Here is a 25020-nt window from a genome sequence, read left to right on the forward strand (position 1 = left end):
TGGAGTTCAGGACTATGGGCTTCAGCCTCACCAAAACCATGGGCAGTGTGGGCATCTGGGGAGTGAAACAGTTGATGGGAAGATCTCTCTTTACTAATATTAATAACAGTATAAAGAAAGGAACATAATTTTATAAAAACCAGTAAAATTACAAGCTTCAGGAAAGAAATAATGCATTTCAGGAAGGCTAATGGGAAACTTCTTATGCTGCTACTACCTTAATCTAGTTAGTGATTATTTATTCGATTTAAATTGTATTTAAATTGATATTTACACTGTAATTTCACATCTGTGTATTATACATTTCTGGTAAAAGCTAAGAAGGAACTTAATTTCATTTATTTTAGTACTATTAAGAGGTAAAGAGAGAGGAGAATGACAATGAAAGAGAAGGAAAAAGCATGAGGCACAGACCTTCCCAGAAGTGTCACAATGAACACACAAATCTAACTTTTGAGCAGTAAGTCAATGCTCCCTGCTTTGGCTGTTCCTAGTCTGTAGTTGTAATTTTTCTTACTGGTTCTGGATTTCTAAAATGGCAATGTAATAATATCAAGCAATACATGAAATGTCTCCTTCAATTTGTCAGAAATTCAAGTATTTAAAAGGAACCAAACGTCCCTGACAAAATCAAGTCGCCTACCTACTGATAAGACAGACATCCTTCTGTTGACATATTATAAAAGAAAAACAAAATAAGACTACAAAAGTATATAACAGAGAAAAACAGGGACCAAGCTGACAAATCTGAGTAATGGCCCTCTCAATGAACTTCCAACTCACTGACTTGGCCCTTAAAGGAAAAATCACTTAAAAATCTGTAGCTCACACCCTCAGTAATATTTGGGATGGAAATTTATGAAGTAAAAAATTATGAGAAAAGCACAATATCGAATCAGTGAATTTTTTTTAATGTTCAAAAATCATCATTGCTGAATTTTTTTTCATTGGAGTTAGCAAAAACATTTGCTAGGAAGAACTGTTATAATGATCTGTTAGGTTCTAAAACTCCTGCAACCTCCCCCATCACACACAAAAGACAAGTATGTCTGAAGAACTATTTGAATTTTTAGGGAAAGAGGTCTTACTTTCGTCATAAATTAATATAAATTTAACCATGGCATATACTCATAAAACATATAGTTTAAGGCTTAACAATAAGTTCTACCAATATTTGAGTAGAAAAAAAATTAACTCTGAGGAAAAAATCATTCTCTTGATCTTAGGCTTCTGCTGCATAACAAAAACGCAAGAAATCAATAGAGCATTGGCTAAAAAAAGTCTTAATAAGGATGCAGAACAGTTTCCACTTGGTCAAACAATCATTCATCTTAGAACAGCAGAAGAAAATCCCCATCCACGTAAGAATTTTAAAAATCCACCAACCAAATTTCCATTGTTAAAAACCTTAAGTTTTCCTTTAACTGAACACCAAACAAATTTAAAACTTTTTTGACTTAGTAAAAATAAAGATGATATTTTAAAAATGATAGTATGTGCTGGAGAAATAGTACATATAATCCCAAAATAAATTAAATGGATTTATTCACAACTAAGTATTGTCATATTCTCAATAAAAACTACATTTTAGCTTCTTTGATTGCTTTTTAGTTTGTTTTTTTCATGTTGAAATTGTAGACTCATAGTATTTTATTTTTACCTTACTTGGAAACAACCGTGATTATAAAAAATTCTTTTGCAGGCTTTAAGTTGCTTCCATAATTATTATAGGATTATGTATATGTATTCTGCTTATTCTTCAATCTATTATGAAATCAAGTATAATTTTTTCTATTTTTGTATTAAAATATTTACTTTCCTGAAATCTGGGGAGAGGAATGCAAACACAGCTTGATAATTCAGTTAAGAGTACAGGCAGGCAGGCCAGAGGACTAGAGAAAAGAGGCTGCACAAAACAGAACTTCAGGCATCTCTATTCAGCCATGTCCTGATCCATGCATACATGTGAGGAAACTTCCCCGAGGCTGGGGAATGAGCATTCCAAAATGACCAAGAGGAAATGAGAATGCTCTACCACAGCACCGAGTTAGTCCTAGACTTAGCACAGTTGCACTGCTAGCCAGCAATTACACCCTTAAGGAACTGAGGCCTGATTAATTCTCTCTCTTTGGGTATAATTTTTGGCTGTGATCATGCTCGTTTAAAAATATGCATAAAATCAAATGAGTGTTCCAGTTAAGCACACTCTTCCCCTGAGGTTCATAAATCTAGCTTGCTAATCCCTCTCAAAACAAATGAAGCATGGATATTGAATCCAAATATATTAGTTATATGTGGCTTGTTTACTTCACTGGAAATAATAAAAATAAATAACATAGTGCTATTACTGAAGCCATAAAACCCATTTGGTAAAACTAATCTTATTTTGGAATTTTGTGTGTATCAAAATGTTAATAATATTTATGACTTTCTTACTCTAGATAAATCATGTTTCTTCAATGCTTTTAAAAAGTTATTTTTCTTGGGCCTGGCGCAGTGGCGCAAGTGGTTAAGGTCCTCGCCTTGCACGCCCGGGATCCCATATGGGTGCCAGTTCTAATCCCGGCAGCCCCGCTTCCCTTCCAGCTCCCTGCCTGTGGCCTGGGAAAGCAGTCGAGGACGGCCCAAAGTTTTGGGACCCTGCACCTGCGTGGGAGACCCGGAAGAGGCTCCTGGCTTCGGATCGGCATAGTATCGGCCCGTTGCGCTCACTTAGTGAATCATCGGACTGAAGATCTTCCTCTCTGTCTCTCCTCTCTCTATATCCACCTTTCCAATAAAAATAAAATAAATCTTTAAAAAAATAAGTTATTTTTCTTACTGTTGTTTTTGGAGTTCTATGTCAAAAATAGCTCAGTAAACAAAAAAATACATAACATTTTTATTCAAATCTTACTTTTTTCCTTCTGTGTTCTTTTCTAGTCTCCAATTTTCCTTCTATTCCAAAGCAAAAGCTTATTTTCTGTTGCCAGAGTAAAAAGTCTTCATTGCACACTTACACATGAGCTGGACTGCAACTGCTATTTTGCATTTTATTTCTTCTTAGACTGAGAAATATTCAAAGGTAGAGATGGTAATCAGAATCTCATGTTGCATTTTTGTCATTCAGAATCATGCACAATCAAGAGCATTACATAAATCTCTACCAAATGAGCCTATCTTTTTATTCCTCCATTATGGGCTGGACACCATCTGACTCCACTGAGCAAAGAAAACCGGTATTGCATTTCCAGGCTATCTCAGCATGCTCAGAGCGATTACTACCCCCAACTGAGAAGCTCACACAAATGATTCACCTTTCAGGTCTCTGATTTTGGTGGAGATACTCATCATGATATTAATCACAGATGGTTTAAAATCTTACCCAAAACACAGAAAAAAGTATGAAGGAAAAATGCTTATAAACACTTCCAGATTGAATGAAAGATTAAGATCACAAACTGTCTATCTGTGGCCTCAGTAATAAGATAAAATACAAATAAAATTGAGTTAAGCGGTGCATGATGTTACAGGGAAACCAGGACATCTCCTAGTTTACAGTCTTGCATCAGACAGGATTCAACAAGTGAAGGGCACTCTTAACTAAAGAGTAGAGACTGGGAAGCATTTGACTTCAAGTTATGTCCAGACAACTGCCACCAGAAGGCGGCCAATATCATGTTGTATGTCCTAGGATTCTAACAGGCCTCAGCTTGATTCTGGGGTTGCTACAAAAACAAGCAACATTTTTTTTTTCCCCAAATGAAGAATTGGTTCCAATTCAAGATTTACTGTGATATTTATTTTTTCCAAACAGCTATCATGGTGAAAGGATAGATGCTAACTGTAAAGAAATTAACATTAAAATTAGTTATAGATGGTAGCCAGCAGAGTGTGTCACAGCAGCTGCCCAAGATGTCTTTCTTTCCTACCCATGTATCATGTCCACAGAAGTACAAATTGTGAGTTATAAAAAGTGTTAACACTTGAGGTTCAAGTAGGTATTATAGGGGATTTATCTTTGTTAAATAACCTACATATGAACTTTTAACATATTTTTCATATTCTCATTAAATGTTTCCTATAATTCCAGAAAATGAACACTTATTTGATAGTGAATAACACACTCTACTTAGAAATTTTTCTAAAATTTCAAAGTGAGAACTATTCAGCATCATAAAACAGAGATCTGACTCTTAGATTATGGCTTTCCTGGCACAGGTGGCTTTCAGACAATATAATCTACTGAGTAAAAGCTTGGGTATTAAAGACAGCTATAAATATTAAAATTATTATTATACCCTAGTGCTATCTCTTTAAACCTGAGCAATTACTTACCTTCTCTGGGTCTCAGTTTCTTCTTCTGTAAAGTGGGCAGAAATGTGACATTGCCTCCATATAATCATTGTGAAGATTCAGTGAGACAAATCCTCTCATTGTTGGCTTAGAAGCATCATTCAAACATACCAGTTGTTTATATTGCTGTTATTAGAACCAGAAAAGAAAGTAGAAATTAGATAAATATTATTTTAACCACAACTTTTAAATTTTCAATTTGAGGAATATTAAAAAGATTAATGATTGTATAATTTCTAACATTCTGATATTTACCTAAGTATATAAGCCTCTTTTCACCTGTAAAACCTCTTTAATAAGTTCCAATGTGAATTTGTAACATTTATGAAAAAACATTAAAATTTTTAAGCATTTGTATGCTATGCAAATACAGTAAAATTCTATATATATTTCAAAGCCTGATATAATCTGTATTCTTAACCAATATTTCAAGGAATCTTGAAACTCCTATCTCGTTTGCTCCATTTGATAAGCATATATGAAACAAAACCCTAATTAGGTTATATTTATGCAAGAGTGATTATGTTGGTAGTGTACAGTATCATACCGAATAACATAGCCTAGTACAGAATGCCACGCTATGTAAGTCTACACTTTGAAGTGGAGTGAGGGATTGTCTTGCTGGCTTTGAAAAAATAAGCTTCCAAGTTATGAAAGGACCTGTGAGAGGACCACAGTGGCCAAGAATTTAAGAGTATCCCTTGGCTGGTAGCAAGGAAAAAGGGACCTCAGTCCTTTAAACTCATCAAGATGAAAATGTGGTAACTATATGAGTGATAAGTTAATAAACTTTGAAGCTTATTTAGATGTAAACATTACTTTGATCTTTTCGTAATCAGACATAACAATAATGTAATTTGGTACTTGGCCAATGGACTTAGAAATATATTCTTCAAGATTATGTAAAAGAACATCTATATTATACAGCTATTTGTTAATCTAGTTCTGTAAAACTATAAAACTATGAGTTTTATGGATGGGTGTTGGTGATGATAGCATACAAATGTAAATGCACTTACTGTACATTCAGAAATGGTTAGGATAATAATTTTTTGTTACATGTATTTCACCACAATTTAAAGAATTAAAATTTGTCTAAAACTCATTTTGACACAATAATAAAAAATAATGTATTTGTTCTTTGCTGTGTGTATATACCTATATAATTTTTTCTCAAAAGTTAGCTGATTAATTCAGCAACATTTATTGAATTATCCATTTCAAATAGTGCATATACTTGTCCAGGTGTCTCAAACTATACAAAATTCTCAGCAATTGATTAGATGATTTTTAGTTGGCTTTGTTTGATTCTCATAATTTTATAATGAAGAGAAAGAGATAAGCACCACCCAGTCATAAAGCTTGGAGTTCAAGTTCAAGCAAAAGGTAATATGAACACACTTGAAACTCCAATCCTAAAGCTTCTGGCGACATCTAGTGGATCGTTTTCATAAGGCTACTTCTTTTCAGCTTCAGAAGCACAACTTAGTTCCACCTAACCACCCTGCTTCAAGAAATGTAATGTTCATAACATACTGGATGGTCCTCCAACATTTCTTTCGGTTCATCTTTCCGGTGCCAATGATTAAGTCAAATGCAGCACAGACCACCACTTCTGTCTTCAAAGAGCTCAAGGTCTTCTAATTGGCTATGGAATAAAGCACATGTAAAGCAGAGATGGGAAATAAAATTCCTAAAATTAACTGCAGACATGCTCTTATCAAAGCTTCAACTCCTTCAAATTCCAAGCCATGGACAGGAGGGTTGGATCTGAGGTTCTGCCATGACACACTGCTATTTTATTCTAACCAATCATTATTCTTGGTAAGGGCTAGACTCTACTGTATTATCACAATGAAAAGCCCCACAGCCCTGATGAAGAAATTCTTCTACTAGAGCTTAGCATTTCCTAAACCTATGCGAAGCTCCACAGAACACATCTGGTCAACTATCAGCTGCTACTCCTGTCTCTGCATCTTCTCTAATACTCATTACTCTAGCAGTCAAGTATATGTGCTGCTTTGCTGTTTGCCTTGCTTGCATTTAAGTAGTGTTTGACATTTGTTAAGTCCCACATAAATATTTGATCAACATTAGAATCCAATAGTTAAACAAATGGCCAATCTCATAAAGTCAGCATTTTGTCCCCATTTTACAGGTAAGAGAAACAAAGTGATTAAGCAATTGGACCAAAGTCAGTAGGTGAATGGAAGATACAGGATTTTAATTTAGGACTACTTATTCCAAGGTGCCACACTTCATTGTAAACAAGGGTTTTCTCTTGGTACACCAAGTTTGGGTCAATTCTAAGTAATAATAATAATAATAACCACATTTTCCAAAATCCAGACACTGTGCTAGGTACTTTATTGGGTGAATTATGTCAGATTTTGACGATTCTCAATAGAAACCAAGACTTTGGTAATAACATTTTGTCTCCTTCACTCCAGGCTGGTTAGGAATGGAGCACGGATCCTGCTACTGTAAGATTTTGGTCCCCCTAAACATCAAGAGATAAGAGAAGTCAGAGGCCGTAGAAATTAGGAACTATAAACAGTCAATAATGCCTCACAACTTGAATAAATACAAAAAAGCAAACATATTTTCAAAACCAAATTTGCAAGAAATTGAACTGATAAATTCCAAAGCTAAGTCTATGCTACTGCTTTGCACTAAATATTGTGGTACTATCATTTAAGGAACCCAACTGCATTCCAGCAACAATGCTGGGTGCCTTATATGTATCATCTTAAAAACCTTCAGAAATTATGGGGTGGGCTAAAAGTTGATGCCCACATCAGAGCACCTGTGTTCCATCTCCAGTTAGCAGACACGAGGCAGAAGTAATAATGATTCAAGTAGCTAGGTTCCTGCCACCCATGTGGGAGACCTGGACTGAGTTCCAGACTCCCAATTTCAGTCCTGTAAGTGCTAAAGAATTTGGGTAGGGAACCAGCAGATGGGAATTCTTCAAAATCCCCACCTCTCAAATAAATTAAAAAAAAATCCACAAGCACTTTCAAAAAATTTTGTAAAATATTGTCACTATTTGCAGATGATAAAAGTTGAAAGCCAAAACTTTTTAAAAAAAATTGCCCAGAACACACAAATAACCAAAAAGTTCCTTGCTATGTAAAGAGCCCTTAAATGTTACAGGGAAACCTTCCAATTTCCTAGTTTCCCTAAAAATTTCACAAAACATTTCTAGATTTTTCACTTTCCTTAAGCATTTTTATGAAAGGCAATAGTGGGATGCTCTCTGGTTGCTGGTTACTACTTTGCACTTGATAACCATGTTCAATGTCATCCACAAAATATTGACCCTGAATCATTTCTAAATGGATCTTGGAAGTGCTACACTGTAAAAGAAATCAGCTTCAGAATCACCTTAATCACAAATAGAAAGTGCATATTCTCTCAAAGAAATTCCCACTACTACTAAATTCTATATATGTTCAATAAAATTAACAGTGTGATTCTGCTTGGTGAGTTCTTAAAAAATGCCCCAAAAAGGGAAATATTCATAAGCATAGTAGCTATCTCCAAAATGAAATTTCTGTGGAGAAACAGGATAGTCACAGCACATTTATTTAAAGTAAGGTTAACAAGGAGGCATCATGGGAGCCACAAAGCCTAAAGGTCGAAAAATGGTCCACTTAGACTGGATACAGGAGGAAAAATCTTCCTCATCTCACCTGGCCTAAGGCAACAGAAAAAGGAGCAACAACCCCCCCAACCCATTTCAGGAAAAAAAAAAAAAAAAAAAAACTCTACCTCCAGTTCTCTTCAAGATATTCGCAGTAGGATCCAAGTTGTGATCAGAAACGAGATGGTCCGCTTTCACCTGGTAGGGAAATATTCAGTAATGCTGCCAGTTGCCCTATGAGGTTTGGAAGGTCCTGGAACCATTTGGACTGAAGAAAAGTGAAGGAGATGGGGTCTCAGGAGTAGGCTGAGAAAACTTCAAGATGGAAAACATGAAGGCTTTGGTTAAGATGCATATTGCTCAAATTTTACTCAGATAAGTCCTGAGAAATATGATAACGCCTTCTCTCTCATTATGAAAACAATTATAAACTGCTGTTAATTGACTAATTTCCTGCACATTTTCCTACAAAGATAGCTGTAATACATTAGTTCTCAGTACATAAATGTTGAGGCTACTGTATTACACAAACATGACAAATATACTTTGTATTCTATAAACTCTCAAAGTTACCTAAGCTGAAGATGTCTTTATTTCTAAATGTTTATAGATAATTGTTCTTGTAAAGTTACTAATAGAATCAAGATTCAGGAAGTTACTATTCAGAGACAGATTTTCTGCTACATTGGTGTTTATCATTATTAGGCTTCAAAATGAATGTAGCTGTGAGCACAGTATAAATTGGAAGGTTCTGGAAATCAAGTCCAACAGAATGAGGCATCATCCATATTGACAAGAGAACAAAGCAGGGAGGATGGCTGTTCAGAGTGTTGCAAATTTCAGATTACTGATAGCTAATATTTTCTCTGTAGTTAATACATGATGGAATCAATAATAAACTATACATTTTATATCAAAATCTATATTATGAAGTATTTGAAGTTATGGGATAGTTAAGAAATGCCAAAATCCAAATTGTAGAAACTTAAGAACTTGGCATTTTTTATTGAAGGTCTGTTGTTTTCTAAGAACTAGAACATTAAATTCACCTGAAGCCCATTCTTTATTCATTCATTTCCTTTGTAGGCCAAATGTTCTATTTCCTTTTTATGTATCCGATCAGGTTTTTTTTTAATTATACCTGTATGTACGTAATTTGCATTTTCCATCGAATAATCTGATATTTACCCATCTGATGTATATGGATCTGGTGGATTCACATTAGTCCCACATTGAATCCCATTATAAAGATAACACTCAGGTGCTCAATGGCAGTAGGCTGTTTCTATTATTTTGTTTTTACATTCAAAGCTCGTTGTTAAGGACCAATCTCATCCTTTGCTGTGCACATCCTTTGCTCTAGGTCCTTTCCTTGAAATACAGTTTCTGGGTCAGAAGATATGCACCCTTCAACTTTACTATGTATTGTCAAAATTACTTTCAAAGTGATTATGTCAATTTAAACATCTACCAGAAAGGTGTAAGTTTTCTGGCCCGTTTTTTCCTGGTTTTTTGTTGTTTTTTACTGATATTTCTTAGCACTCTTTTGGGTGTTACTTCAACATAAATAGATCATTCCAATATATTGCTTGATATTTCACTGTTAACGCCTTTTACCGCAAAAAAAATCTTAAATATGTGAAAAATGTTATCAATATTTTCCTTGTTTGTGTCTTTTATGCCTTGAAAAGAATTTTGTTCCCCATGTGGTAAATGCATTTCTTCAGTATTTTCATGTGTTTAAAAACTTTCCTCTTCACAATTGTCTTCAAACCATTTAAAACACACTTTTGTGTATCTGATTTTACCTTTTGCAGAGACAATCAATTTTAAAAACTCATCCTATCACCAATGACATTTAAAGCTATCTCCACCAAACATTTCACATATAAGTGGAACTACTTCTAGGCTTACACTTTTGGTCTAGAGGCCTATCACTTATCTGTTGGCACCAAATGGTTTAAGCCATTAGTGCTCTGTATCTAAGTCTCAGTATCAGGTAGGGTGAGTCCTACCTAATTTTTGTTTTTTTCTAATTGTTTTGGCTCTTCTTGCTCTTTTTTTCATGTGAACATTAACATTAGCTACATCTTCTATTATTATTTTAAAAAAATACCCCTTCCTTAATCTGTTGAGAGCCGAAGCCACTGAGATCTGTTTTGTGGTTGGTTTGACAAGTTTTTAATTCAGTTTTCCACTGTTGATCACAAAAATAGGTGGTTATTAGGAAAAGAGTGGAGAAGAGTTGTATGAAATTGCTGATTTGTAGTTATCTTGTTTTCCCAAAATTACTTGTTGAGGCTCAGAGTAGTTATGATATAGTCTTCCTAAACAAGGGCATTACGAATTTCCACTCAACCATTTTATGTTAATAAAGATGAATAAATTTTCCAGTAAAGGTCTTATACTTTTCTGCCAATTCATTTTCATTTTTAAAAACTATTCCTTGCATATATTCTTCTGAGCCACTGCTATGGCCTGTCCTTTCATTTTCCTAGGCTGGGCATGGTGTGGTAGCCTAGCGGCTTAAGTCCTCACCATACATGGGCTGGAATCCTATATATGTACTGGTTCTTATCCCTGGCAGCTCCGCTTCCCATTCAGCTCCCTGCATGTGACCTGGGAAAGCAGTCGAGGACAGCCCAAAGCCTTGGGACCCTGCACCCACGTGGGAGACCATGCTTCTGGCTTCTGATCAGCTCAGCTCCGGCCATTGTAGCCGCTTGGCAAGTGAACCACCAGATAAAAGATCTTCCTGTCTCTCCTTCTCCCTGTATATATATGCCTTTCCAATAAAAATAAAGAAATCTTTGTCTAGGTTAAAAAATGTTGTGTATGTGGGTGTGCTGCACTCAGGTTTCTTTTTTTTTTTGTTCTTCAGGTGATAATCTGTTTCCCTAAGTAATTACTACATTGAACGGGGGCTATGCCTTTTTTTGAGATAATCAGGACAAATGGAATGGAAATGGTTATTTTCTTGCTCTTTGTTCGGGTGAATGGGTGAACAGAGATTACTACGCTCTGCAGAAGCATCCTGGAGGCAGGCTCTGAGTCGGAACTTTGCCTGCTCAAGCCTTTCCCATGATTTCAGAGCACACAACAGAGACCATCCCCTGGCATTTGGTGGACAGTTAGACCCAACACTTTCACACCAGATTCATAGATGCTGAATGTTAATTCTTTGACCTCTGCTCAAGATTTGCTTCCTCCACCCCTAGGAGCCAGTAGAGAGATCTACATCCACAGGCAGGTAGCTTGGAGTTAAGCATGAGAGCCACTGTGATCCCCAAGTTCATCAAGAGCACACATTTTTCAACTTGCAGGTGGCAACAATGAACACTATCTACAGGCTTTGCTTCTGGAGCTTTGTGGTTGGTTGGCCAAATCCGTGTCATTCCATCATTGCTCAAAACATCTGAATCATATTTTTGAGAAGTCAGGGTACACAAGATTGTGCACAGTCCCAAACAAAAAGCCAGCATTATCCATTTGCTTTTTTAGGTTTATGGAATGAACTTTCTTTACATAAACACCAGGTCTATGTGTTTTTTGCTGTTGTTGGATTAATACTGGGACTGATGAATTTTTGAAAAGAAACCCTGTTACCTTAAAAATTGTATACAACAATCCCTGCCCATTCTCCCTCCAAAAATCTAGTTGCTTTGAAATTGGCAGCATGATCCATTTTTTTCCGTTTTAGTTGGGTAGAGAGATTTGTAAAACAGCTTAATACTGTCTGTCTTGTTTATCAGGCACACTGAGAAGAATGCTAGCCTTTAAAGACAACTTCTACTTTTAAATATAAAAAGACTAGTACGCAGGTTCAAGTTATACTTTAAACATGAGCTTGTTGAAAGAAACTTTAACAATTCCAAAACGCAAACGAATTTAACTTTTTTTTCCTCCCAAAAAGCATGAAAATTAATGGAGAGGCAGTCAACAGGACATTCTTAAAAGGCAAAAAATAATAATACTCTTAATAATAATCATCATAACTCTTCCTCGTACTAGTCCTTGGGTAGTCTATCACACAACAGGTGGTCCTCCTCTTTGGCTCCTTTGAGAACACAGTTTTGTCCCAAGTCCGTACGCACTCAGTACCTGCTGCGGCCTTCCCCTCTCTCGCTGCCTAGGCGGCCTCCGCCCCTGGGGGCCCTACGGCCAGAGCGGCTGTAGGAGTCGCGTGGAGGAGGGCACCCTCTCTCCATGGACGGCGGCAGCCCGCGATCCGGGCGGCCCACCCGCTCTCGGCCTCGCGAGTAGCGGTCGCTGCGGCTGCTGCCGTAGCTGTCGCGGCCTCCGCCATAGGCGTCGGGGGAGCAGCCCCGGTACTCGTCGTAGCGGCCTCCGCCGCCGTAAGAGGGCGGCGGGCCCCGGGCCGGGGCGGCCCCGCGCGGATCCCCGTAGCTGTCGAAGGGATCTCGGTAGGAGCCTCCGCTCGGATGATCGGCGTAGTCACGGTCGCGTCCCCCGTAGCCGTCTCGGTCGCCATACCCTCTCGATGGACAGTCGTCGCGGGCACTGGAGTGGCCGTAGTCGCGGTAAGTGTACTCTCTGGGCGAGGGAGCGAAATCTCGGGGGTCGCGGGCGCTCGGGTAGTCGCGGCCGGAGTAGCTGTCGCGCGGCGAGTAGCCCTCCTCCCGGGGTCCCAGGTAGGGGTCCCGGCGCGGGGCCGGCGGCTCCCGGCGCGGAGGGCCCCCATAGCCATCTCGCCCACGCGCGGCCGGGGCGCGCCCGCGCATTCCACCGCCACCGCTACGAGCCAGGCCCGACGGCGCGGCCCGCTTGGGCGGCGGCCCGGCCCTGCGCGGCGGCGGCGGCGGCCCGCGCTTCATCGGCATCGGGGCCCTGGAGGGTCGCAGGTCGAAATCCCCCGCGTAGCCGCCGCCGTCGTCGGCGGGCCCACCCCGGGAGGGAGGCCGCCGCGGGCCGCCGCCACCACCGCCGCCGCCCCGGGTCCCGCGCAGGCCCCTCGGGCGACCGCGGCTGCGGGGCAGCGGCGGGCCCCGCCGGCTGCTGTCATAAGCCGGCTTGGTGGCCTGGGCCACCTTGATGGCCTTACCATCCAGGGACTTGCCATTCATATCTCTGGCTGCGGCCTTGGCGTCCGCCGGGCTCTCGAAGGTGACGAACGCGAAGCCCCTGGATTTGTTGGTTTCTCGGTCTTTCATGAGGAGCACTTCGATGATGCGGCCATATTTGCCAAACGCGGCCTCGAGGGCTTTCTCATCGGTTTCGGGGTTGAGACCACCGATGAAAAGCTTCCCCGGGCGGTCGGCCTCGACCATGTTTGCGCGTCGACGGCTGGGCAGCGTCTGGGGGCGCGGAGGAGGCGCCCGTCGCGTCGTGCGAACCCGGCGCAGGCGGCTCCTACCGGTCGGGTGGCGGAACCGCGGCCGGACCCCCCGCGGCGCAGGCGGAACGCTCCGGTTTGAGCCCCTTGGATCTGGTTCCCGCTGCCCGCGTCCTGCTGGCTGTGATTGGTCGGTCGTCTCCGGAAGGCCTTCCCGCCGTCCGTCGGGGACGTGGGCAGTTTCCTGGTTCCTTGGCGGTCTTTCCCTTGGACCATTCCCATTAGCCTGACCCCTGGTTTAACGTGCTTGAATTCTGTCCCGACGCCTCTGCTGCTTAAACGAAAAAGCCGTTAAATGGAAAAAAATAATTTGTTCCATCTTTCATAGGAAGAGCATAAGGTGTTCCGACCTGAGTTACCTAAACCGCTTTCCAAAAATGGAAACTAACTTGAACGTTGAAAATGCAGTTTGTATGTGAAATTTAATAAAAACAAGAATTTTCCCTTTGGGCTGGCTTTGTTAGTGGGATGGTGGCCACGAATGGTGGACTAGGAAGGAGGGGAAGTCACTCTTCTGATACACCGGGTTTTTTTTTTCCCTCCCCTTCATCGTTTTCTTCAGGATTTTCAGCTTTCAAGATTAGCGCTAGGTTAATGTAAGAAACCGAAGCTTTCCTCTAGAAAGATACGACACACAACAGCAAAACAGCTTCATTTTCCGCCCATGGAAAAGAACTTATAATCCACTCCTAAGTTCCTTAATAGTATCGGCGGAAATAAGTGTGGAAAGTACAATCAGTATCTCTGCTTGAAATAGTAACTCAAATGGAATTTTTTTAGTATATTTTGGAGCCGTATAAGAAATGGTATACATTTCCCAAAAGCTGTTGTAAAATGCTAATTTCTTCCTAAGAAATCAGTAAGCATGTTTGTACATAGCTTCATGAGGCCTCCAAAAATTTCATGGAAAATGTGTATTATGAAAATCTTTGCATGGATTTCAAATGGTTTTTTAATCAAATTATTTTTACTCCATCTTCCCACAAGCTTGTTGAAGTAACTCATATGAATATGCATGTGTTTAATTTATTACATAGTTAAGGAAAGCAGGTGTTTTTATGTTTCGAACTTGAATGGGAACATTTATGGTTTTTAAGACATTTATGGGTAAAATTAAATATATCAGTTCCTATAATGAGATAAAGTAACATTTTTAATCAGTAACAATTTTAATATTTTAATATTAAAATATTACCATACTTTGAAGGTAAATCCACCTGCTAGGAAAATATTTCCTAAAAATCTTTAAATACTTCACTTGGAAATGTTGTATTTCTGAGCATAACATGTATTCTATTCATTTGTACATATTTTATCCCATCATGAGCCCTAAGAGACCAGCTAGGGTGGCGTTTTGAGTATATTTTAGCTAAACAGTCATTTTGAGTCCTTGATTTTAAGACATTTTTTGTAAGGTATACTTTGCTAAGAAGTTATCAGATTTTGCTTAATCTTCAAATTTATGTAGAGCTCCCCCCTCCTTTTTTTTAAGGTTTGTCTTAAAAAGAGAAGCGACAAAGTCTTTTCCAGGCCAGGTTACTTGAGGACTTGCTGCCTCCTAGGGAGGTACACTTGCAAGAAGCTGGAATCAGAACTGGAGCCAGGAGGCAAGGCCAGGCACCCTGTGAGAGATGTGAGCACCACAAGTGGTATCTTAACAGCTGTGCCACCTGGCTGCTCTTCTTGTGACCGTTTTGCTAATTTATTCCTTTTCTATTTTTTTTTAAAGATTCTTTTTGTTTTTATTGGAAAGGCGGATATATAAGAGAGGAGAGACAGAGAGGAAGATCTTCCGTCCATTGATTCACTCCCCAAGTGAGTGCAAAGGCCATGCTATACCAATCCAAATCCAGGAGCCTCTTCCGGGTCTCCCACATGGGTGCAGAGTCCCAAAGCTTTGGGCCGTCCTCAACTGCTTTCCCGGGCCACAGGCAGGGAGCTGGATGGGAAGTGGGGCTGCCGGGATTAGAACCTGTGCCCATATGGGATCCCGGGAGTGCAAGGCAAGGACCTTAACCATTGTGCCATTGCGCCAGGCCCTCCTTTTCTATTTCTATAAAAAAACAAAGAACAGCTTTTAGCCTCGCCTATTCTGACTTTTTTGACATTACTGTTTTGATTGTCAAATTAGATGTTGCTTTATTAGTATGGTAAGAATTTTAGGGAAATGATTATTCTAAATATTATGCCTAAGGTTGAAATTTATTCTCTGCCAAGCAATTGTGTCCTGAGCTGTAATACATACTATTTTCATTGTTGTTCAATTGCAAATAGTTTCTAATTTTCATGGTTCCTACTTGTCACATGAAGTTTTCAAACATTTGGGTATTTGGATTATTTAACATGTTAATGATATTCCTTTTTTGTTGTAATTTGCTTTGTGACCAATTATTATGCTGTATCTAATGTTCCTCATGTTGAGAAAAAGGTATTCCTTAAATGTTGGAGAATTCTGTATATTGTGATGTTCAGATTGTCCCTGCCCTTTTTGACAAATTGTCATTGAGAATTATTTAAAATTTCCCCATAACTATATTTGTCAATTTGTTTTTATGTCCATTTTGGCTTTAAGTAACTTATGGTTATATTGTGAGACATGTAAAAATTGGGAATTACTATGTATTTCTGGTGAATGTTTATTATGTAATGATTGTCTATCACCAGAAGTTTATTTTGTTTCTATGTAAGGCTGATGCTAGTATCTTTCAGATTTCTTTTTGCTAATTTATTGTATTTTCTGTTAATCATGCCTTCCCTCCCATTTGTTTTCATTCCTTTTCTTTCTGCTATTGCCTAAGAAAATAGTTGTGATTTCTATTGCTTTTATGTGAATATTTTTAGATTAGTGAGGGCTTACTAATTATAACTTATGTTTATGTGATTAATTTTACATAGATCTACACTACATCCCTGTAACCATGACCCAAATAAAATCTGTAACAATTCCACAGAGGGTTCCTTGGAGCTTCTTTGTAAACAATACCTTCCTACCACAGGCAGGCAACTTGGTCTCACCTACATCCAGTTCCAATCATCATCAGATAGTAATATGGTCAAGCAGAATGTTGACAGAGGTTTTGTAGCTTTCTGAAATACCCAGTCGTCACATCCAAGAGGCTAGTTGAGGTTCTAAGCTACATCTGACTCTCAGCACCATAAAACTGTCAAAGAAAAACAGCACCAGACAATTTTTGTTAAAATGTAAGATATTAAGCAAAACTTAAATACAGCAACTGTGTCAACTCCAGTCAGCAAGCCTCTTTGCTCCTCCTCCCCATTAAACTAACAGAAATTTGAACAGGAGAATTTCCATTTGAGATTATTAGCTCACTTTGGGACATGAACTGAAGTTGTACATGTCTAAAGGACATAAAATAGTTTTATCACTTCATACCAGTTAGGATGGTGTGTGTGTGTGTGTGTGTGTGTGTGTGTGTGTGTGTGTGTGTGTGTGTGTGTTGGCAATGATAGAGAAAATTGGAAAGGGGAGAGGATGTACAATAGTGCAGCTGTTGTGGAAAATAGTTTGGTAGTTCAGAAAATACAATTGCCATATGATCCAACAACTCCATTTTCAAACATAAGACCAAATGTATTGAAAGGAGAGTCTCAGACATTTGGGCATGTATGTTCATGGTAGAAATATAATGGCCAAGAAGCGGAAGCAGCTTAAGTGCCCATCAACAGATGGACAGCTTTTTGAAATATATACGCACGCACCAACAATGAAATGTTATGCAGCCTTAAGAAGGAAGAGCAGTGTGATCAACAAGCTAAAATGCGATTGAACACTGAGGATGTTATGCTAAGTCAGCAAGTCAGTCAGAGAAACACAAAGATTTATAGAATACTCAAATGTTTCTAGATCTCCAGAGATTGAGTTTTCTGATCCAGCTGTCCAGACACATGGCATGATGTTATGGCTCAAGACTCTGGTCAAGTTTGACAGTGGAGCAGGAACTTCCTGTCACAGGAACTTCACAAGTTCACAGCTTGGGAACTTGCTAATGTTCTGTATAATTTATTTTAACCTAACAATCCTTAAAATGTAAAATATACATAAAATTTACCATCTATCTTTCAATGTTTAGTCCAATAGCATATTTATGCTGTTGTGCAGTCAAGCTGCAGAACTCTTCATTTTGCAAAACTCTGCTCTTTAAACAACTTTCATTCTTTCCTACCCTGATACTGCCATCCTATTTTCTGTCTACTTTTTATACATTTTTAAATTAGTGTTCAACATTCAAAGTGATTCATACATAATAACCCTAAGAACACAGTGAAATTTCTTTCCTCTTCCCCCTTCCTTCTTCTCACCCTCTTACCTTCCGGAGTTTGTCTTTTGTTAATTTGAGATAGCATTTTTAATTTACATTGCAGTAAAAAGGCTAAACACTTCACAAAAAGCAAAACACACCTTAGTAGGTAATAGCAATAAACAATAATTGAATGGAAAAACAAAAACGATTTCACTTATATAACTTGTAATCATATAACACTATAGTTGTATAAATTTGACGACCGGGCACCACCTCCTAGGAAAGAGAAGGTAGTCCCTTCCATATTTTCCCTAATTCAGGTGTACTTGTTATTTCAGTCAGTAACATGCATCCACCTTTGGGGAATCCACTTCTGCCTGTCTTTACAAGAGTGGCTGTACAGATTGCAACCGTGGTTTTTCTTGAGTGGTGGAAGTACCCCTGCCTGGCAAGCAACTTAAAACTGAAGGAGTTCCCCACCTCCAAGCCCTGTCCATGGTCCTGCTTTCTCAGGGCGAGAGACCAGGCTCTGTACTTTTATTTCTAGCGGCATCCAGCTCCTCTCGGGCGCTGCAAGCCAGGGGCTCTGTGAGTGCTCAGCGAGGCATGCAAGCCCTGTGTACCCACAAGGGGCTCTGCTGGCAGCCACTGTGCAGAAGAACCAAGGATCAGGGCTGCCAGCCTTCCCACACCGTGAAAACCATGCCCGCAGCTAGTGTAGTACTCTGTGGGCTCCTATGGCTGAGCTTCCTTTCTATCCTTCAGGATCAGATCTGCAAACACCAGCATGCCACTCCCGACCCCAGCCTCCCTTCAGAGAGTTGCCCAAATGTTGGGGGCACTGACCATTTCCTGCCCTGTGATTGGCCCTTTGCCCTGATTGGTGTGCCTTGGTTCTCTTTAAGTTGATTGGTCAAGTTTGACAGTTAAGCGGGGGGCTTGGCGCGGGAGGGGCTGGAGCGTAACGGATATAACGGTCATAACGGTCAACGGACAACGGTCACGACCGGACGGAGAGGAGAATAAAAGCGCCTTGGAGACTCTCTCAAGTGTCGGGTGATTTCTTCCGCGGGACGGGAGGACCCCCGATATTTGGTACCGTGACTCGGATAGAATATACCTGGTGCTGTGACTCGGATAGAAAGAAGATAACTGGCGCTGTGAATCGATAGAAGTCAGCTGGTGAACACCAGGAAGGTAAGCTGAGCAGATCGCTCAGGGAGCCGCTTAGAGCGGGGAATTAGTTTACAACTGAGCTTTTTGCTCAGGAAGCCGCAGCAGCGGGGGGCCCATTTAAGCTGAGGTTTCAGGTTACCTCAGGGAGCCGCTGATAGCAGCGGGGACGTGCACGTCAAGTTCGCGGATTAGCGACGAGCCAAGTTCGCAGGGTAGCGACGAGTCGAGTTAGTCAAGTTCGCAGGGTAGCGACGAGTCGAGTTAGTCAAGTTCGCGGGTAGCGACGAGTGGAGTTAGTCCAGTTTGCGGGTAGCGACCATTAAAGCTGGGTTTGCCGCCATTCAGGATCGCGGTTTGCCGCCATTCACGATCGCGGTTTGCCGCCATTCACGATCGCGGTTTGCCGCCATTCACGATCGCGGTTTGCCGCCATTCACGATCGCGGTTTACTGCCACTCACGATCGTATTTAACACCCATTTACGATTGCGTTTACTGCCCATTCACGATCAATCGCGGTTTACCGCCATTCAGGATCGCAGTTTACCGCCATTCACAATCGCAGTTTACCGCCATTCAGGATTGCGATCTAGCGCCCATTCAAGTTCGCGGTTAATGATCAATTTCGCCATTTGACAATAGGTCAAGTTTGCAGGTTAGTGGCGATCAGAGATGTTAAAAATATGGCCAATTTAACTTTTTCAGCGCACATACAGCCTTTATTACAGAAACTGCTGATGGTACTGTTGTTTTTGCAAACGGTGCAAAGGATGACCGTATGGTTTCTGGAGGAGGGCCTTTTGATCCTGCCACAATGGGAGCACTTAGGCAGAGACTTAGCTAGGGCAGAACGGCAGGAGCCCCTCCTCCAGGAATGGTCAGGTTCTGGACATTGATTAAGTCTTGCCTGACAGATGGCACTGATAAATTCAGAGGACGTATACAGGAAGGTGAGAAAGTCTTATGGAAACGCAAAAAAAAAAAAAAAAATCAGAATGGATGGTTTGAAGACGCTTAATGATTTCCAGCAGGTATTGGGGTATACTAATTGGATCCGACCATATTTTTGTATTATTAGACAATGCCAAAATTGTGTCCCATTTTTATCCCAGCCTTGTTTTGGGGTTAATCCCCGTGGTCTTATGCCTAATCATATATGGCAGATGGATGTTACCCATGTTCCCAGTTTTGGTCGCCTTTCTTTTGTTCATGTCTCTATTGATACCTGCTCTGGGGTTCTTTATGCCTCAGCTCATACAGGGGAAAAGGTTCAAGATGTTATATCTCACTGCCTTCAGGCTTTTGCAGCCTGGGGAGTCCCCCAGTGTTATAAGACTGATAATGGACCTGCCTATGCAGCCAAAGCATTTGATAAGTTTTGTTCTGAATTTGCAATTAAACACTCTACTGGCATCCCATATAATCCCACAGGCCAGGCTGTGGTAGAGCGTGCCCATGCAACTCTCAAAGCATTATTAATAAAACAAAAAGGGGGAGTAGGAGCCACCCTATATCCCAAAAGTCCTAAACATCAATTGGCTTTAGTTACTTATATTTTTAACTTTTTGATTCTGGATTTGGATGGCCATTCTGCTGCCGAACGCCACACTGTTGGCGCAGGCCCCTGCAAAGATTGGGTGATGTGGAAGGATGTTTTAACAAAACAATGGATGGGCCCGCATCCTGTCTTACGACGGACGCGAGGAGCGGTTTGTGTTTTTCCGCAGGATTCTGATGGACCGGTGTGGGTGCCAGAACGTTTGACACGAGTGATAAGAAAGCCGGAGCAAGATGAACCTGTGGACGTGGTGGATGCTGACCAGCCTGATGTTCATTCAGATACCGAGAGGAGACAACCAGAATCTCCAGCTAAAACTGCACCATAAAAGGTGTGCAGCAAATATTGACTCGCTGTCTAGGGCCTTGGAAATGGCCCCCAGAATGGACTGCTGTCAAAGTACTGTGACTCCTAGAAGAGTAGCACCTGATCTTGCTGTGACCAATTTATTTCCTACCTGTTCAAATTGTGCCTTTGTGGGGTATAACTATATATATGGTAACCCTGTTCAATCTGTTTCTGCTCAGTCTTGGAATGTCTGGGTACTTTGCACTAATAGGGGTGGGTGTTCAGATATATCAGCTTTTGCATTTATTGATAAGGTAGTGATAAGAAATTGTAATTATAGTAGTAGTAGTTCTAGAATATGGGAAGAAAATGTTAAAGTTAATTGCAGTTGTTATGTTATCTATAATGCTATTTATGTATGTGTACAAGCTCCATTTGTGTTTATTGTTAATTGCTCTGTAGTTAAGTGAGCCCTTAACCAGTGTTGGAATGGCTCTGGCACTGTGGTGCTGGTACGCATTCCACAACTTATTTCCATCATATGGGGACCTCCTGTGTGCTTAGTCTACCTGGAATGTGTGTCACTCCCTCTATTGTCACCAATGGTTCCCGAGCACTGAATTTGTCCAGAGAATTATCCGCTACGCTATCCCCTAGTGGAAGCTGGTCCATACGACAAAAGTAGAGATTGCCATAGTAAAGCAATGGACAAATTGCATACTAAAGGATCTTTCCTTTGCACACCAATGGGCTGGTATAGTAGCCATGGGCCTTATATCATTCTTTGGGGTCTGTGGATGCTTCATCCTTGAGCACAGCGTCAGCAGCAGTAACAGCAGCTGCTAGTGCAAGCTGTGCTTGCCCTTCACAACAGATAATCCCTAAAAGTCTGGCTAGGCATGCTGGACCGGTAGCCAGAGACGGGTAAGTATCCGATATGGCTTCACCAACCTAAGACAGGTGCCACGTTCCTAGCCACGTGGTTAGCCCATGATGGGTAAGGGGAGCCTGAACTCGGAACACCTAAGACAGGCACGGTCCCTTGCTTAATAAAACAAGAAGGGGGAGCTGTTGGGGGCACTGACCATTTCCTGCCCTGTGATTGGCCCTTTGCCCTGATTGGTGTGCCTTGGTTCTCTTTAAGTTGATTGGTCAAGTTTGACAGTTAAGCGGGGGGCTTGGCGGGGGAGGGGCTGGAGCGTAACGGATATAACGGTCATAACGGTCAACGGACAACGGTCACGACGGGACGGAGGAGCAGAATAAAAGCGCCTTGGAGACTCTCTCAAGTGTCGGGTGATTTCTTCCGCGGGACGGGAGGACCCCCGATACCCAAAGACCACAGCTGTGCCCAATTAAGACAATGTATCTAAAGAGTCAGCTAGAAACTATGGTCACCCCACAATATATTCCTGGGACTCTTGGTGTGGAGACTGCAATTCGGAAGTCTCCAGAGTGGGTTCACAGGCAGCTTGTAACGGGATCACCCACTTCAAAATTGCTAGGCAGCTGGTTAGCTATTCCAGAGTACTGTATTTGTGCTTCCATTTATTTGTTCCTTATTTAATGGGAGCCCCAAATCTACAAGACACTACTTTGTAGCCTGAAAATGCAAATAATGTAAACACCCCTGTGAACTTATACTGTGATAAATGATAACAGGAAATAATTAGATCTCTGTGACAGTAGGAGGAAAGAGTAAAAGAAAATGGGATACCATGGTGCTTGTTAGGAACAGGAGGTGATGCTGGAGTATAAAACCTACTGCTTTAACCTCTGTGGGGAGGAATATGGTATTTAAGCTGCATTTTTTAAAATTTATTTTTATTACAAAGTCAGATATACAGAGAAGAGGAGAGACAGAAAGGAAGATCTTCCAGCCAATGATTCACTCCCCAAGCGACCATAACGGCCAGCGCTGCGACAATCTGAAGCCAGGAGCCAGGAATTTCTGCCAGTTCTCCCATGCAGGTGCATGGTCCCAAGGCTTTGGGTTGTCCTCAACTATATTCCTAGGCCACAACCAGGAAGCTGGATAGGAAGCGGGGCCGCCAGGATTAGAACTGGCACCCTTATGGGATCCTGGCACATTCAAGGCGAGGACTTTAGCTTCTAGGCTACCACACCTCGGGCCAAGCAGCATTATTTTTAAAAGGGAAAGTGCAAAGGCTGCTTTTGGAGTGGGGACAGTGTGTGCAGAGGAGCCTTACAAAGGTCAAAGTCCTGGATTTAAGAAGTGAGAGGGGACAGTGACATTGGAAAGAGCTACCTTACTTAGCTTTTTGAGTAAGAAGAACTTGGTTCAACTCTAATGTCACCCACGTAAGTTTCATTATTCAGCATTTCCCTGACTGGCATGGGCCATCCTAGCCAAAACTTAACCCTAGGAGGTGGTCGTAGTAATCCTGATTTGTGGTGGGTTGGACAGTAGCACAAGTCACACAGGACAGGTACCTGGAGTCAGGGCAGTCCTATGGGACCACATGTCCTCCAGTAGACAGCATCACATGTCAACTGGATTACAGGACACCAGGACACCTATCTAATGCTCAAAACTGCATGCAGGAAAATTTTCAGCTTAGCAGTGGGTTCCCATTTCTGATGGCCAGAAGCATTCAGTGTTGACTACACGAGACATTAAATGTGTATGTTTCCCTTTAGAACCAGTTAAAAGGCTTTTTTGTTTCCTGTAGACTGGGAGAGAAAAATTGATTGTGTGTAGTGGACTAAAGAAAGTCACACGTTTTTAATATTGCTGCCATCAGGAACTGGCCTTGAACTTGGGCTGACCTACAATATTTTTGCTCATGGACAATGACAGAATTGACTTCGGGCCAATTCAGGTGTAGCTTTCTAGACAACCAGCAATTTCCACTTGACCCTTTCAATCCTTGAGCTTCCCACCCCAGAAGTCCATGTTCCCTGCTGAAGAGGCCAAATGGAGAGGCCTTAAGGTTGAGGGAGAAGGGAACGGCTGCACAGAGCCTTTCAGCCGTCCTTGCCAGGTGGCACCTCCTCAGCAAGCTGGCTGCCAGCTGAGCATCAAGGAGCCCCCAAGGGATACTGTGTGATGTTTAAGGAACATTTAGCCAAATTCTTTCAATTCTAAAAACACCAAACCACTAAATGTGGGATAGTTATACAACAATGAATAAGCAAAAGCAGTGTTTCACAAGATTTATTGTGCTATGATTTTATCAAACGGAAGAATCTGTGTTTAGCTCTAACCCCCAATAGTCCTTAATTTTAATCCTTTTTTTTCCCACAAGAGAGACAACAAAAATTTTTCAACTTAAATTAGGTTCCCATTTCTAATAACACTATTAATTCTCAAATATTAATGCACCTGAACAATTATCAAGGACACTAAAATGCTAGATCCTAAAGACCCTCACCTATATGTTTGGCTTCACTGTACCTTGTATACTAAGTAATCTACATTTTAATACAGACAGCCAGGCTATTTTGACACTGACCATCACAGGATCACACATGGAGAAGCATTCTAATAAAATGAGCCAGAGTTAGCAAGGCTGGGATCTAAGCTAAGGCATGGGAATGGAGCAGAAAACAAGGCACTCCCAACCTGAAGCCTCATTTCTAGGCTCTTAGCTAAGTCCTGAAGCTCTGTATTAAATTAAAAAATGTTACACTTTTCAGAGAGCTTCATGTTTTTCAATTTATTCTAACCTCTCCACCTGTGAAGTAGAGCAGACTTACAGTGGAGTCATTAACATGTATTTAACACAGAGCCACTGCAGGCCCACTTTGGGCCTGGGGTATCTAAGGCTAAGACCCCAAGGATCCTTTTACTCTGAAGCTTTTCTCATTCTTTTGTAAATGAATGCCAGGTTGTTCTCATGAGAAACATTGCTTCTAGGACCCATCTTCTCCACTGGGATCACTGCACTGCCACCAGGACACATCTGCATTGTGATCCTTACAGTTTGGCTGAATGACTAAGCGTGGATTTCTAAGTGTCACAGCTTCCAGCAGCTTCTGAGTTTCCTCATCAAAGACCTCTTTGCACAACCTGGGAAGACAAAGGGACGTCTATTTTCTTGCATTCAGTTTTTCCAAAGCACTCCACCTCCTTTTAAAATGTTGTCAGGAGGCAAACAAAAAATCATTCTGTGAAAGAAGAGTATTACCATGCGTAGGGAGTTGCAAACAGATACAGTGACCACATAGGACAGCTGAAAGAAAATAAATTAGGACAGCTGAGGGAAATTTAAACAGGAGAGAAAGATACATGTGAAAAAATTCTACAAGAGTATTTTTGCACCTGTGTGTACAAACACCAGCAAAACACTAACGTTGTAACAGCTAACACATTCCATGTTTCCACTACTATTGCTAGCTTCTAAGTACTTGTCCTATGTTGACTGAATGATTGTCACAAA

The 25020-nt window shown here is 40.9% G+C and overlaps 2 protein-coding genes across 2 annotated transcripts in view; both read right to left on the reverse strand.

Moving 5' to 3' along the window:
- Positions 1-12075: 12075 nt before the first annotated feature.
- On the reverse strand, positions 12076-13269 carry RBMXL2 (RBMX like 2). Its single transcript, XM_040988999.1, has one exon. It carries the CDS (start codon positions 13267-13269, stop codon positions 12076-12078), a length of 1194 nt encoding a protein of 397 aa, XP_040844933.1.
- An 11224-nt stretch (positions 13270-24493) lies between these two features.
- NLRP14 (NLR family pyrin domain containing 14) overlaps positions 24494-25020 on the reverse strand; it is a 30138-nt gene continuing 29611 nt past the window's right edge. Inside the window, exon 11 of the mRNA XM_040989021.1 lies at positions 24494-24650. Within this exon, the coding sequence (XP_040844955.1) occupies positions 24494-24650 (157 nt within the window). The remainder of the gene's footprint in view (positions 24651-25020) is intronic.

The sequence above is a fragment of the Ochotona curzoniae genome, unplaced genomic scaffold (genome assembly GCF_017591425.1).
Source record: "Ochotona curzoniae isolate NIBS_2020 unplaced genomic scaffold, NIBS_Ocur_1.0 contig_517, whole genome shotgun sequence".
NCBI classification, from domain to species: domain Eukaryota; kingdom Metazoa; phylum Chordata; class Mammalia; order Lagomorpha; family Ochotonidae; genus Ochotona; species Ochotona curzoniae.

Excerpts from the sequence above, each read along its gene's own strand:
- RBMXL2 (XM_040988999.1), bottom strand. The coding sequence starts at position 13,269 with ATGGTCGAGGCCGACCGCCCGGGGAAGCTTTTCATCGGTGGTCTCAAC.